Source organism: Festucalex cinctus, chromosome 1 (assembly GCF_051991245.1).
Source record: "Festucalex cinctus isolate MCC-2025b chromosome 1, RoL_Fcin_1.0, whole genome shotgun sequence".
NCBI classification, from domain to species: Eukaryota; Metazoa; Chordata; class Actinopteri; order Syngnathiformes; family Syngnathidae; genus Festucalex; species Festucalex cinctus.
The window spans coordinates 13,202,477-13,216,996 of NC_135411.1; the positions used below are offsets into that span (position 1 = coordinate 13,202,477).

A 14,520-nucleotide genomic window follows, 5' to 3' on the forward strand; every position below is an offset into this window, starting at 1 on the left:
TTTATTGGCCCTCAAAATTGTCAATGCCCCCCCCCCCCCCCCCAAAAAAAAAAAGAAAAAAATTAAATATGGTCGTGATGTTAATTGTCAATTGTTCACTACATAAATTTGTTAGTAAATTGACAACATAATATTTCACTATGTATACCAAAAAAAAATAACATCTTAAGCTTTGTGTGTGACAAGGCGGGGTCAGGTAGGACTCAGACGCAGGCGTAAGGTAGGCCACCAAGGCAGCAGGTTTATTTCCGGCCAACAGTGGTCTCCTCTCAAACTGAGAGGAGAACAGGGAGGGGAAAAAATGGAGAACAAAAGGCGCTCCACTAGGGAGGAAAAAACAGGCAAAGGGTACTGGGGACAACAGAAAGCGCTCCGCTAGGGAGGAAAAAGGGCACAAGGCAAAAGGGGTAACTAAAGGCGCTCCAAAAGGGAGGAAAAGGCACAAAAACAAGGCAACAACGCTAGGCAACAGGAACAAGGACATGAGGACTGTGGACGCTTCCATGCACTGACGGTGACACTTCGGCAACGGAGGGGAGAATGCAGGTGGCTTTTATTGTGTGGGTTGATTGGTGGCAGGTGGTGATAATCATGGGCGGGGACCGGTAATGATTGAGCGGCAGGAAGGGCAAGTGACCTGGGGTGAGAGGAGAGTTAGATTTTCAGGATAAGACAGGAAACATGGATACCAAAATAAAAGCATGGCCGTCACACCGGTGGCGGCGTGACAGTACCCCCCCCTCAACGGCCGGCTCTTGACGGCCCAGGAATGTCAGGGTGCTCAGCGTAAAAGTCGTCAATGAGGGAGGGATCAACGATGAACCGGGAGGGGACCCATTGTCTTTCCTCCGGGCCGTACCCCTCCCAGTCGACAAGGTATTGCCTCCCGCGGCCCCGATTACGAACATCTAAAAGTTTTCTGACCTTGTAAACGGGGCCGCCTTCAATCATCTCTGGGGGGGGCGGGTTGGGTTCGGAGGGCACCAGTGGGCTTTCGTGGACAGGCTTGACTTGGCTGACGTGGAATGTAGGATGGACTCGGAAGGATCGTGGCAGACGGAGTCGAACGGCGGCAGGCCCTATGGACTTGGTTACTGGGAAAGGCCCCACAAATCGCGGGGCCAGCTTCGGACATGGTACCTTGAGTCTGAGGTGTTTTGCTGATAGCCAAACTCGCTGGCCTGGGCGGTATTCAGGTGCCGGTCTCCTTTTCCGGTCGGCGGCCCTCTTCACCCGGTCTCCCTGGCGTTGAAGCGCCGTCCGGGCCGCCGACCAGACCTTGTGGCACCGACGGATCATGGCTTTGACCGAGGGGACCGTTACCTCCTCTTCCAGTTCGGCGAAGAATGGGGGATCGTAGCCATGGACACACTTGAACGGGGTGAGACCTGTGGCAGAAGTGGGTAAAGAGTTATGTGCGAGCTCAACCCAAACCAGGTAAGTGCTCCAGGTAGTCGGGTTCTGGGAGACGAGGCATCGGAGGCCCGTTTCGAGTTGCTGGTTTAATCTTTCCGCCTGTCCATTGGCCTCCGGGTGGTAACCTGACGTCAGGTTGGCCTTGGCTCCTAGGGCTTTGCAGAATTGCGTCCAGAAACGGGAGATGAACTGTGGTCCACGGTCGGAGACGATGTGTAGCGGGAATCCATAAAACCGGAATATGTGGTGGATCATGATGTCTGCGGTAGTTTTGGCGGATGGGAGCTTGGATAGTGGAATGAAGCGAACCATCTTGGAGGATCTGTCAACAACTGTGAGGATTGTGGTTTTACCATGGGATGGGGGCAGTCCAGTCACAAAGTCCAATGATATTTCTGCCCATGGTCTGGATGGGATCGGTAACGGTTGGAGAAGGCCCATCCGAGACTGATTTGAAGTTTTATTGCGGGCACAAGTCGGACAGGCAGTGACGTATTCCTTTATCGTGGTCTCCATTGCCGGCCACCAGAATCTCCGGGCAACAGCATACATGGTCCTGCGGACACCAGGATGACAAAATAGCCGTGATGTGTGAGCCCAGTGTATTACCTGGGACCTTAGCTCTTCCGGCACGAAGAGTCGACGTGGTGGACATGACGTGGGGGGAGTGATGTTACGCAGCGCCTCTTTGACATCGTCCTCGATTTGCCATCTCATGGCCCCGACTATGCAGTCCCGGGGCAGAATGGTCTCAGGCTCGGCTTCCAATGGCTCGGACTCGTGAACTCTTGACAAGGCGTCAGCCTTAACGTTTTTGCTGCCTGGTCTGTACGTAAGAGAGAATACGAAGCGGTTAAAAAACAGAGACCATCTGGCCTGTCGAGGGTTGAGTCTTTTAGCTTGACGTAAGTATTCTAGGTTTCGGTGGTCGGTCCAGATCACGGAAGGAAGTTCGGCGCCCTCCAACCAGTGTCTCCACTCTTCAAGAGCTACTTTTACCGCGAGAAGCTCCCGATCTCCTACCGAGTAATTGCGTTCTGCCTTGGATAGTTTCCGTGAGAGGAATGCACAGGGATGTGTTTTTCCGTCCTCCTGGCAGCGCTGGGACAATACTGCCCCAATCCCTATGCTCGAGGCGTCCACCTCGACCACGAACTGGCGTTTGGGGTCAGGAACTTTGAGGATTGGGGCGTTGGTGAAGCGAAGTTTCAAGTCTTTGAATGCCTTTTCGGCTTCCGGGGTCCAAAAGAAACGAACTTGTGGGGAGGTCAAGGCGTGTAGGGGAGCGGCAATGGTGCTGAAGTTTCTAATGAATCGACGGTAAAAATTGGCGAATCCGAGGAATTGCTGGACCTTTTTCCGTGAATCCGGCGTGGGCCAATCTCGCACGGCGCTGACCTTGTCTGCCTCCATCTCTACTTTTCCCGGTGACACGACGAATCCCAGGAAGGAGATAGTGTTGACGTGAAACAGGCTTTTTTCCGCTTTCACGTACAATTGATGATCCAGGAGGCGCTGCAGAACTCGGCTTACATGGTCTCGATGGCTCGTTAGGTCAGGAGAGTATATTAGTATGTCGTCCAAGTAAACGTATACGAAGTGATCAATAAAGTCCTTTAGTACCTCATTAATCATGGCCTGAAAAACTGCTGGGGCATTGGTGAGTCCGAAAGGCATGACGAGGTACTCGTAATGTCCCCGGGGCGTGTTAAAACCAGTCTTCCATTCATCTCCCTCGCGGATCCGGATGAGGTGATAGGCGTTGCGAAGATCGAGCTTTGTGAAGATTCTAGCTTGTTGCAACTGGTCAAACACAGAGGACATCAATGGCAATGGGTACCGGTTCTTGACCGTGATGTCATTCAAGGGGCTGTAGTCAATGCATGGGCGTAGGGATCCATCCTTCTTGCTCACAAAGAAGAAGCCTGCTCCTGCAGGCGAGGAAGACGGTCGGATGAGGCCGGCTTTCAAGGATTCGTCAATGTAACTGTTCATGGCTTGGCGTTCGGGTCCAGAGACCGAGTACAGTCTCCCCTTGGGAATGGTTGAGCCGGGAATCAGATCGATCGGGCAATCATATGGGCGGTGTGGAGGGAGAGTCATGGCTTTGGTCTTGCTGAAGACCTCCCGCAGAGGGTGGTAGCAGGAGGGAACAGTGTGCAAGTTCGGGTACTCTTCTTGAGCCGGTGGGACGAGAGTCACCTGGTGAACCTGGGCTGTGGAGTTTCGGGGTGCGGGTTGTTCCAACCTGTGAGAGCTGCAGTCTTTTCCCCACTCCAGCACAACTCCAGTGTTCCAGTCGATTCTGGGACCATGTAGACACAGCCAAGGGTGTCCCAGAACCAAAGTGGGGGAAGCGGCGTGGAAAACATGGAAACGGAGAGTCTCGAAGTGAGGTCCGATTCGGACTTCCAGAGGTTCAGTGATGTGGGTGATTTGGAAGAGCTCCTTGCCATTCAGCGCTCGAGCCTGGATGGTCAAAGAAAGGGGTTCGGTGGCGGCTCGTATATGCTTTACGAGCTCCCAGTCCATGAGACTTTCGTCTGATCCGGAGTCGATGAGGGCTGGCAGATCTAGGGAGACATTGTGGTGGGTTATCTGGATTTGCGTAAGTCTGTGACTCTTGGCGGGTCGGGGTGCCGGAGGACTCACCGGGGAGTGGCCCTTTGTGGAGCAGGATTCCACCAAGTGTCCAAGACCTCCACAATAGTAGCAGCGGCCCTCTCGGCGTCGGCGCTGCCTCTCCTCCGGCGAAAGCCGAGCCCTTCCCAGTTGCATGGGTTCGTCGCTAGCGAGGTCCACCTCTCCCGGTTCCGGTCGGGAAGGAGCGATGAATCGCGGCCTTCCGGCCTCCGGTGTCCGCGTCCAGGGGGTGGGTTCCTCCCTCCTTCGCGGTCCGCCGATCTTGGCCAGCTCCTGGCGACGATGATCGGTCCGGATAGCGAGGGAAATCAAGGCGTCCAAGTCCGCGGGGAGATCGACGGGAACCAGAAGCTCTTGAATAGCTGGTGAGAGTCCTTTCAAAAAATGGTCGTGGAGTGCGATGGCATTCCAGCCACTGTCCGTTGCCAACGTTCGAAAACGAATTGCATAGTCGCTGACAGATTCCTTGCCTTGCTGCAGTCGACTCAGTGCTCGTGCCTTCTCTCGGTCATGGTTTTCTGGATCAAAAACTCGGCGCAAAGCGATTTGAAAGTCCTGTACGCTTTGGCAGACCGAGGAACCCCTGGCCCATTCCGCGGTCGCCCAGGTTTTGGCCCGACCCGTCAGGTGAGATACCATGAAGGCCACTCGGGATCGGGCTGTGGGAAATGCCTGTGGTAACTGTTCAAAATGTATGTCGCATTCTGTGAGAAAAGTCTGACAACGTCCGGGTTCACCGGAGTATCGTTCCGGGGAGGCCAGTCTCAATCCTACCCCGGTGAAAGGCGTGGTCGGTACAGAGAACTCAGGGGGAGGAATTTGTCCGGTGGAAGCTGGCGCTCGACGCCGTGAAAGGCTTACCAGCTCGTGGACCTGGCTGGTCATTTCCTCCATCCGGGACAGCATGGTCTGTTGGATCTGGCCCTGGGTGTTGAGCCGGGCCTCCTGGCTCTGCAGTGCGGCCTCGATCCTGCCTGCTGGGTCCATGCTGGCCGAAGTGTACTGACAAGGCGGGGTCAGGTAGGACTCAGACGCAGGCGTAAGGTAGGCCACCAAGGCAGCAGGTTTATTTCCGGCCAACAGTGGTCTCCTCTCAAACTGAGAGGAGAACAGGGAGGGGAAAAAATGGAGAACAAAAGGCGCTCCACTAGGGAGGAAAAAACAGGCAAAGGGTACTGGGGACAACAGAAAGCGCTCCGCTAGGGAGGAAAAAGGGCACAAGGCAAAAGGGGTAACTAAAGGCGCTCCAAAAGGGAGGAAAAGGCACAAAAACAAGGCAACAACGCTAGGCAACAGGAACAAGGACATGAGGACTGTGGACGCTTCCATGCACTGACGGTGACACTTCGGCAACGGAGGGGAGAATGCAGGTGGCTTTTATTGTGTGGGTTGATTGGTGGCAGGTGGTGATAATCATGGGCGGGGACCGGTAATGATTGAGCGGCAGGAAGGGCAAGTGACCTGGGGTGAGAGGAGAGTTAGATTTTCAGGATAAGACAGGAAACATGGATACCAAAATAAAAGCATGGCCGTCACACCGGTGGCGGCGTGACAGTGTGAAGCTAATCAAGATAAACAAAATATTAAAAACAGGTCTCAGGAATGCCTAGTATTATTTTTATGAATGTTATGACTCATATCAGATCACATTAAATGTGTTCTAGTGTGCCGAATGAAGTTTCTGTTGAGTATAGTTAATAATACAGTTGAAGTGTGTCTTGAAGACTGTAATTTACATGCAAGCAACATCTGACAGTTTGTGTTACACAAAGGCAGGCCTGCAGCAATCATAACACAAGCACACTCACTCAGAAGGATGTGTCAGTGAGTGTATGTCATTACCCCTGCTCACACACAAACATGCACGCACACACACGTGGCCACTGGTGACAAAATAACACACATACAGTACAGAGTGAGGTTTTGTTTCAAGCACGCACACAGACTGGACAGCAAGGTTAGCTGCTAGCCTACCAGAAGCACTGACCTACATTAACATTGTTTTTTGTGAAATTGTATTTAATTTATGAAAATTTCTCTTCATTTTGTGGAATTAATGTAGTTTTTTTTTTTTTTCTTTCTCAGTCAGTTTTTCAGCCTCTGTGTCGTCATGTCAACGAATCGATCCAGGCCCATTTAGAATCAGTACAGCCAAACCTCGGTTTTCGAACATAATCCGTTCCAGAAGGGTGTTCCAAAAGCGAATTGTTCGAAATCCGAAACAATTTACATAAATGAAATTAGCGCAGTTAAGTTAGCGTCATTTAGAACATCACTTCCGGTATGCGCTCTTATTATGAAACTAAATGGTGACACTTCCGGTTTCGGGCTTAGCAGCGCAACATCAACTTTACGAGTGCTATGTGGTAACGTGCAGATGAGGGAACACCGCCCAAACATTCGAAACAAACATTTTTGAAGGAACAAGCTCTACCTGATTCTGGCAAGAAGGTTACAGACAAGAAATAAGGAAAACAGGACCCACCAGTCATTGACGCACACGCTAGCGCCAGACTTCCTGCTGCTATCGCTGCTGGCGAAGACTGATTCTGTTCAAGCGGCCACACGCACGAACGTGAGGGTATGTTGTGTCACGTGAACTCGCTTTCCAATGAACAGACTACAAATTATGCAAATTAGGATTCGTCTCAGTTATGCAGTTAAAGTTGAACATATCAGACTTAAGGAATAGACAGAACTTTGTAGCCTTTTCTATACTCGACGAGTGAGTCGCGTTCAGGTACGCTCTGCTTTTTTCAGTTCGAGAGCCGATTTTTTTGGACGAGTTCTGAGACATAAAATTCTCAAATTTTCTGGTCGAAAACCGATTTGGTCGAGAACAGAAGCGTTCGAAAACCGAGGTTTGACTGTATTGCTAGTAATCGGCAATGCCTTGATGATGTCAGCACGTTTCCATCCTCTGATTGGTTGGTCAGAGCAAAATTTGTTAAAGGAAACATTGTTTGGCAAAACATGTTTGTTGCGATGGGCGGCACAGTGGGTGAGTAGTTCGCACATCTGCTTCCCAATACTGAGGACTTGGGTTCGAGTCCAGGCTGCAGCCTTCCTGGGTGGAGTTTGCATGTTCTCCCCGTTCCTGCGTGGGTCTTCTCTGGGTACTCCGGTCTCCTCCCACATTCCAAAGACATAAATGGCAGGTTAATTGGACGCTCCGAATTGTCCCTAGGTGTGCTTGTGTGTGTGGATGGTTGTTCGTCTCTGTGTGCCCTGCGATTGGCTGGCAACTAGTTCAGGGTGTACCCCGCCTACTGCCCAAAGCCAGCTGAGATAGGCTCCAGCACCCCCCGCAACCCTTGTGAGGAGTAAGGGGTCAAAAAAATGGATGGATGGATGTTTGTTGCGATATGTACATACAGGACTGTCTCAGAAAATTAGAATATTGTGATAAAGTCCATTATTTTCTGTAATGCAATTAAATAAGCAAAAATGACATACATTCTGGATTCATTACTAACCAACTGAAATATTGCAAGCCTTTTATTATTTTTAATATTGCTGATTATGGCATTTTTTTTTTACTTGGTCTGAGGAAATATTCCAATATTTTGAGATAGGATATTCGAGTTTTCTTAAGCTGTAAGCCATAAATCAGCAATATTAAAAATAATAAAAGGCTTGCAATATTTCAGTTGATTTGTAATGAATCCAGAATGTATGGCATTTTTGCTTATTTAATTGCATTACAGAAAATAATGGACTTTATCACAATATTCTTAATTTTCTGAGACAGTCCCGTATACAACCGGCATATAATGTTTTGGTCATGTTATTAAATAAATACCAATTTATTCATCACAATATAACAATGCAGGCTTCCCCTTCCCAAATATCAACAAGTAATTGACAAGGCGGGGTCAAGTAGGACTCAGACGCAGGCGTAAGGTAGGCCACCAAGGCAGCAGGTTTATTTCCGGCCAACAGTGGTCTCCTCTCAAACTGAGAGGAGAACAGGGAGGGGAAAAAGTGGAGAACAAAAAGCGCTCCACTAGGGAGGAAAAAACAGGCAAAAGGTACTGGGGACAACAGAAAGCGCTCCGCTAGGGAGGAAAAAGGGCACAAGGCAAAAGGGGTAACTAAAGGCGCTCCAAAAGGGAGGAAAAGGCACAAAAACAAGGCAACAACGCTAGGCAACATGAACGAGGACATAAGGACTGTGGACGCTTCCATGCACTGACGGTGACACTTCGGCAACGGAGGGGAGAATGCAGGTGGCTTTTATTGTGTGGGTTGATTGGTGGCAGGTGGTGATAATCATGGGCGGGGACCGGTAATGAGTGAGCGGCAGGAAGGGCAAGTGACCTGGGGTGAGAGGAGAGTTAGGATTTCAGAGTAAAACGGGAAACAGAGACAGAGACACAAAAATAAAAGCATGAGCCGCCACGCCTGGTGGCGGCGTGACAGTACCCCCCCCTCAACGGCCGGCTCTTGACGGCCCAGGAATGTCAGGGTGATCTTCATAAAATTCATCAATTAACGAGGGATCCACGATGAACCGGGAGGGGACCCATTGCCTTTCCTCCGGGCCGTATCCCTCCCAGTCCACCAGGTATTGTCTTCCGCGGCCCCGATTACGAACATCCAAAAGTTTTCTAACCTTGTAAACGGGGCCGCCTTCAATCATCTCCGGGGGGGGTGGGTCGGGTTCGGAGGGCACCAGTGTGCTTTCATGAACAGGCTTGACTTGGCTGACGTGGAATGTAGGATGAACCCTGAGGGATCGTGGCAGACGGAGTCGAACGGCGGCAGGTCCTATGGACTTGGTTACTGGAAAAGGCCCCACAAATCGCGGGGCCAACTTTGGACATGGTACCTTGAGCCTGAGGTGTTTGGCTGATAGCCAAACTTGCTGGCCTGGACGGTATTCTGGAGCCGGTCTCCTCTTCCGGTCGGCGGCCCTCTTTACCCGGTCTCCCTGGCGTTGAAGCGCCGTCCGGGCCGCCGACCAGACCTTGTGGCACCGACGGATCATGGCTTTGACCGAGGGGACCGTTACCTCCTCTTCCAGTTCGGCGAAGAATGGGGGATCGTAGCCATGGACACACTTGAACGGGGTGAGACCTGTGGCAGATGTGGGCAAAGAGTTGTGCGCGAGCTCGACCCATACTAGATACTTGCTCCAGGTTGTCGGGTTCTGGGAGACGAGGCATCGGAGACCGGTTTCGAGCTGCTGGTTCAGCCGTTCTGCCTGCCCATTGGCCTCAGGATGGTACCCAGAAGTCAGGTTGGCTTTGGCACCTAGGGCTTTGCAAAATTGAGTCCAAAATCGGGAGACGAACTGTGGTCCACGGTCGGAAACGATGTGTAAGGGGAAACCATAAAACCTGAATATGTGGTGGATCATGATGTCGGCTGTGGTCTTGGCGGATGGGAGCTTGGTTAATGGGATGAAACGAACCATCTTAGAGAATCTGTCGACGACTGTGAGGATTGTGGTTTTACCATGGGATGGTGGTAGTCCGGTCACAAAATCCACTGAAATTTCCGCCCATGGTCTGGATGGAATTGGTAGTGGCTGGAGTAGACCCATCCGGGACTGGTTTGACGTCTTGTTGCGGGCACAGGTAGGACAAGCAGCTACGTAGTCCTTGATTGTGGTCTCCATTGCCGGCCACCAGAATCTCCGGGCGACAGCATACACGGTCCTGCGAACTCCAGGGTGGCAAAATAATCATGAAGTATGGGCCCAGTGTATTACCTGGGCCCTCAGTTCCTCAGGCACAAAGAGTCGGCGTGGTGGGCATGACGTGGGGGGAGTGACGTTCCGTAGTGCCTCTTTGACGTCGTCCTCAATTTGCCACCTCATGGCCCCGACTATGCAGTCCCGGGGCAGAATGGTCTCAGGCTCGGCTTCCAGTGGTTCGGACTCGTGAATTCTTGATAAAGCGTCAGCCTTGATGTTCTTACTGCCGGGTCTGTAGGTCAGAGAGAAAACGAAGCGGTTAAAAAACAAAGACCATCTGGCCTGTCGAGGGTTGAGTCTTTTGGCCTGGCGTAAGTATTCCAGATTTCGGTGGTCGGTCCAAATCACGAAGGGGAGTTCGGCGCCTTCCAGCCAGTGTCTCCATTCTTCGAGAGCCACCTTCACAGCTAGGAGCTCCCGATCACCGACCGAGTAGTTGCGTTCTGCTTTTGATAATTTTCGTGAGAGGAAAGCGCAGGGATGTGTCTTGCCGTCCTCTTGACAACGCTGGGACAGGACTGCCCCAATACCAATACTCGAGGCGTCCACCTCCACCACGAACTGGCGCTTGGGGTCAGGGACTCTGAGGATAGGGGCATTAGTGAAGCGAGCTTTTAAGTCCTTGAATGCCCCTTCAGCTTCCGTGTTCCACCTAAATCGAACTTGCGGGGAGGTCAAGGCGTGCAGGGGGGCAGCAATGGTGCTGAAGTTTTTGATAAATCGCCGGTAGAAGTTGGCGAATCCGAGGAATTGTTGTACCTTCTTTCGTGAGTCCGGCGTGGGCCAATCCCGCACGGCGCTGACCTTGTCCGCTTCCATCTCCACTTTTCCGGGTGACACGACGAATCCCAAGAAGGAGATGGAGTTGACGTGGAACAGGCTCTTTTCTGCCTTCACGTAAAGCTGGTGATCCAGCAGGCGTTGCAAGACTCGGTCCACGTGGCTTCGATGGCTTGCTTGGTCAGGAGAGTAGATTAGGATATCATCCAGGTAGACATACACAAAGTGGTCGATGAAATCCTTGAGTACTTCGTTAATCATGGCCTGGAAGACTGCGGGAGCGTTCGTGAGGCCGAAAGGCATGACCAGGTACTCGTAATGTCCCCGGGGAGTGTTAAAACCAGTCTTCCATTCATCTCCCTCGCGGATCCGGATGAGGTGATAGGCGTTGCGGAGATCGAGCTTCGTGAAGATTCTAGCTTGTTGCAGCTGGTCAAACACAGAGGACATCAATGGCAAGGGGTACCGGTTCTTAACAGTGATGTCATTCAGGGGACTGTAATCAATGCATGGGCGTAGGGATCCATCCTTTTTACTCACGAAGAAAAAACCTGCGCCTGCAGGTGAGGAAGACGGTCGGATGAGGCCGGCCTTCAAGGAGTCGTCAATATAATTGTTCATGGCTTGGCGTTCGGGTCCTGAGACCGAGTACAGTCTCCCCTTGGGGATGGTTGATCCGGGGATCAGGTCAATCGGGCAGTCATACGGTCGATGGGGAGGAAGAGTCATGGCCTTGGTTTTGCTGAAAACCTCCCGCAGGTGGTGGTAGCAGGAGGGAACGGTGTGCAGGTTCGGGTATTCCTCTTGAGCGGACGAGGCGAGGGACACCTGGTGAACCTGGGCTGTGGTGTTCCGGGGTGCGGGTTGTTCCAATCTGTGAGTCATGCAGTCCTTTCCCCACTCCAGAATGACTCCAGAGTTCCAGTCGATTCTGGGATTATGTAGACGCAGCCAAGGGTGACCCAGAACCAAAGTGGGGGAAGCAGAATGGAACACATGGAAGCGAAGGGTCTCGAGGTGCTGTCCGATGTGCACTTCCAGAGGTTCAGTGATGTGAGTGATTCTGAAAAGTTCCTTGCCGTTCAGCGCTCGAGCCTGGATGGTTGACAGAAGTGGCTCGGTGGAGACTCGTAGTTGCCTCACGAGCTCCCAGTCCATGAGGCTCTCGTCGGAACCGGAATCGATGAGGGCTGACAGATTTGTGGTGACATTGTGGTGGTTTATCTGCATTTGCGTGAGCCTGTGGTTCTTGGCGGGTCGGGGTGACGGAGGACTCACCGGTGACCCGCTCTTCGTGGTGCAGGATCCCACTAGGTGGCCAAGACCACCACAATAGAAGCATCGGCCCTCTCGGCGGCGGCGCTGTCGCTCCTCGGGCGTTAGCCGGGCCCTTCCCAGTTGCATGGGTTCCTCTCTGGCGAAGTCCACCTCTCCTGGTTCAGGTCGGGAAGGAAGGATGGGTTGCGGCCTTCCGGGCCCCGGTGGTCGTGACCAGGGGGTGGGTTCCTCCCTCCTTCGGAGTCCGCCGATCTTAGCCAGTTCCCGGCGACGATGATCGGTGCGGATGGTGAGGGAAATCAAGGCGTCCAAGTCCGCGGGGAGATCTACGGGAACCAGAAGCTCTTGAATGGCGGGTGAGAGTCCTTTCAGAAAATGGTCGTGAAGTGCGATGGCGTTCCAGCCACTGCTCGTTGCCAACGTTCGAAAGCGAACTGCATAGTCGCTGACAGATTCGTTGCCTTGCTGAAGTCGGCTCAGTGCTCGTGCCTTCTCTCGGTCATTGTTTTCTGGATCAAAGACTTGGCGCAAAGCGATTCGAAAGTCCTGTACGCTTTGGCAGACCGAGGAACCCCTGGCCCATTCCGCGGTCGCCCAGGTTTTGGCCCGTCCCGTCAGGTGAGACAACATGAAGGCCACTCGGGATCGGGCTGTGGGAAATGCCTGTGGTAACTGTTCAAAATGAATGTCACATTCTGTGAGGAAAGTCTGACAGCGTCCGGGTTCACCGGAGTATCGTTCTGGGGAGGCCAGTCTCAATCCTACCCCGGTGAATGGCGTGGTCGGTACAGAGAACTCAGGGTGAGGAATCTGTCCAGTGGGAGCTGGCGCTCGACGCCGTGAAAGGCCTACCAGCTCGTGGACCTGGCTGGTCAATTCCTCCATCCGGGACAGCATGGTCTGTTGGGTCCGGTCCTGGTTGTTGAGCCGGGCCTCCTGGCTCTGCAGTGCGGCCTCGACCATGCCTGCTGGGTCCATGCTGGCCGAAGTGTACTGACAAGGCGGGGTCAAGTAGGACTCAGACGCAGGCGTAAGGTAGGCCACCAAGGCAGCAGGTTTATTTCCGGCCAACAGTGGTCTCCTCTCAAACTGAGAGGAGAACAGGGAGGGGAAAAAGTGGAGAACAAAAAGCGCTCCACTAGGGAGGAAAAAACAGGCAAAAGGTACTGGGGACAACAGAAAGCGCTCCGCTAGGGAGGAAAAAGGGCACAAGGCAAAAGGGGTAACTAAAGGCGCTCCAAAAGGGAGGAAAAGGCACAAAAACAAGGCAACAACGCTAGGCAACATGAACGAGGACATAAGGACTGTGGACGCTTCCATGCACTGACGGTGACACTTCGGCAACGGAGGGGAGAATGCAGGTGGCTTTTATTGTGTGGGTTGATTGGTGGCAGGTGGTGATAATCATGGGCGGGGACCGGTAATGAGTGAGCGGCAGGAAGGGCAAGTGACCTGGGGTGAGAGGAGAGTTAGGATTTCAGAGTAAAACGGGAAACAGAGACAGAGACACAAAAATAAAAGCATGAGCCGCCACGCCTGGTGGCGGCGTGACAGTAATTGTTTATATTTACTAGTTTATATTTACTAATAGTTGCCACAAGACAAGATGGTGGCAAAGGAGTACTTTTGCGCAATAGAATTCCTCAACTCACTTCAACATATTTCCTTGGCACCAATTTGATCTGTCAGTTGGTGAATTTCCAAATGCCAAACCGTGAATATATGAGTGGGTTCATTGTATTGCATTTTGGATAATATTGAATGTTTCTATAACTGTGACGTGATAGTGAAGTATCCACTGAAGGCCCCGATACAAAACGCACATTGTGCCACTCGCAAATGTGTCAAACCATGAAAGCGCTCAAAACAAATCAAGCATCTTTAGCCTTGGTACTGTACATGCGCTGTTGGTAAGAGAGCACCGGGAGCCATTTCATTTACATGCAAATTGACACCCACTGGTCCACCACACACTTGCCTGGCATGCCCGCGTGCGTTTGTGTGTGTGTTTGAGCTCTGCTGGTCCTCAGTGAAGCTGCTATTATCTGCTGTTGTTTTCCCCGTTCACTCAAAAGCGGACACAAAGAGACATGGAGGGTTTTTAAGTCCATTTTTTAGAGTTGCCTTTTTTTCTTCTTCCGACAGACAGTGAAAGTGGACCATCAAAGAGGGCCCCATGCAGCCCATGTGTTTGCCAGCTCATGTTGGCAGTGAACGAGGATGGGTCGGTGCCACGGGGGAGCCTCCTTTGGACACGTTTGTCCTCGCAAAGGATCACGTGAGGTGCGTGGGGACTTTACAACAACACACTAGAGGAAAACACAGCAGGGAGTAGGATTTGTGGTCGTTTATTGTTTGTTTTTATCAGTAATTATATTTCAAATAAAATGTAAGCCGGCTAAATTGGCACGGATGGCTCGTAGTGGTAATAGCAAACATCTAGCGCACTCTGCTGGTTAACGGAGAAACTACTTCAATCAAACTGTTGTTAGGTAGAAGTACACTTAGTACTAATTATGTACACTCCCTAATTACATTCTGTAAGTACAAATGAAGAAGTGCAGACTGAAAGATCTCAATCGAGATCTCAACCGTGATTTATTTATTTATTTATTTATTTATTTATTACATCAGCGTTTGAAAAAAGTGTTTTTAAGAGCTTCGGAGTAGAAAAAAATATATATATATACTGTACATACATA

At 51.6% G+C, this 14,520-nt stretch overlaps 1 protein-coding gene across 2 annotated transcripts in view; it reads left to right on the forward strand.

The window, feature by feature from the left end:
• Positions 1 to 14,520, forward strand: part of LOC144016528 (uncharacterized) — a 106,207-nt gene that overhangs the window by 55,560 nt on the left and 36,127 nt on the right. The window contains exons 1-2 of one of the 2 annotated variants that reach the window (XM_077517765.1): positions 6,404 to 6,640; positions 13,964 to 14,101. In XM_077517765.1, coding sequence (XP_077373891.1) covers positions 13,995 to 14,101 — 107 coding nt within the window. In that variant the 5' untranslated portion in view covers positions 6,404 to 6,640; positions 13,964 to 13,994. Of the gene's footprint in view, positions 1 to 6,403; positions 6,641 to 13,963; positions 14,102 to 14,520 lie in introns of those variants that run through there. The other variant, XM_077517774.1, reaches the window with a different exon arrangement.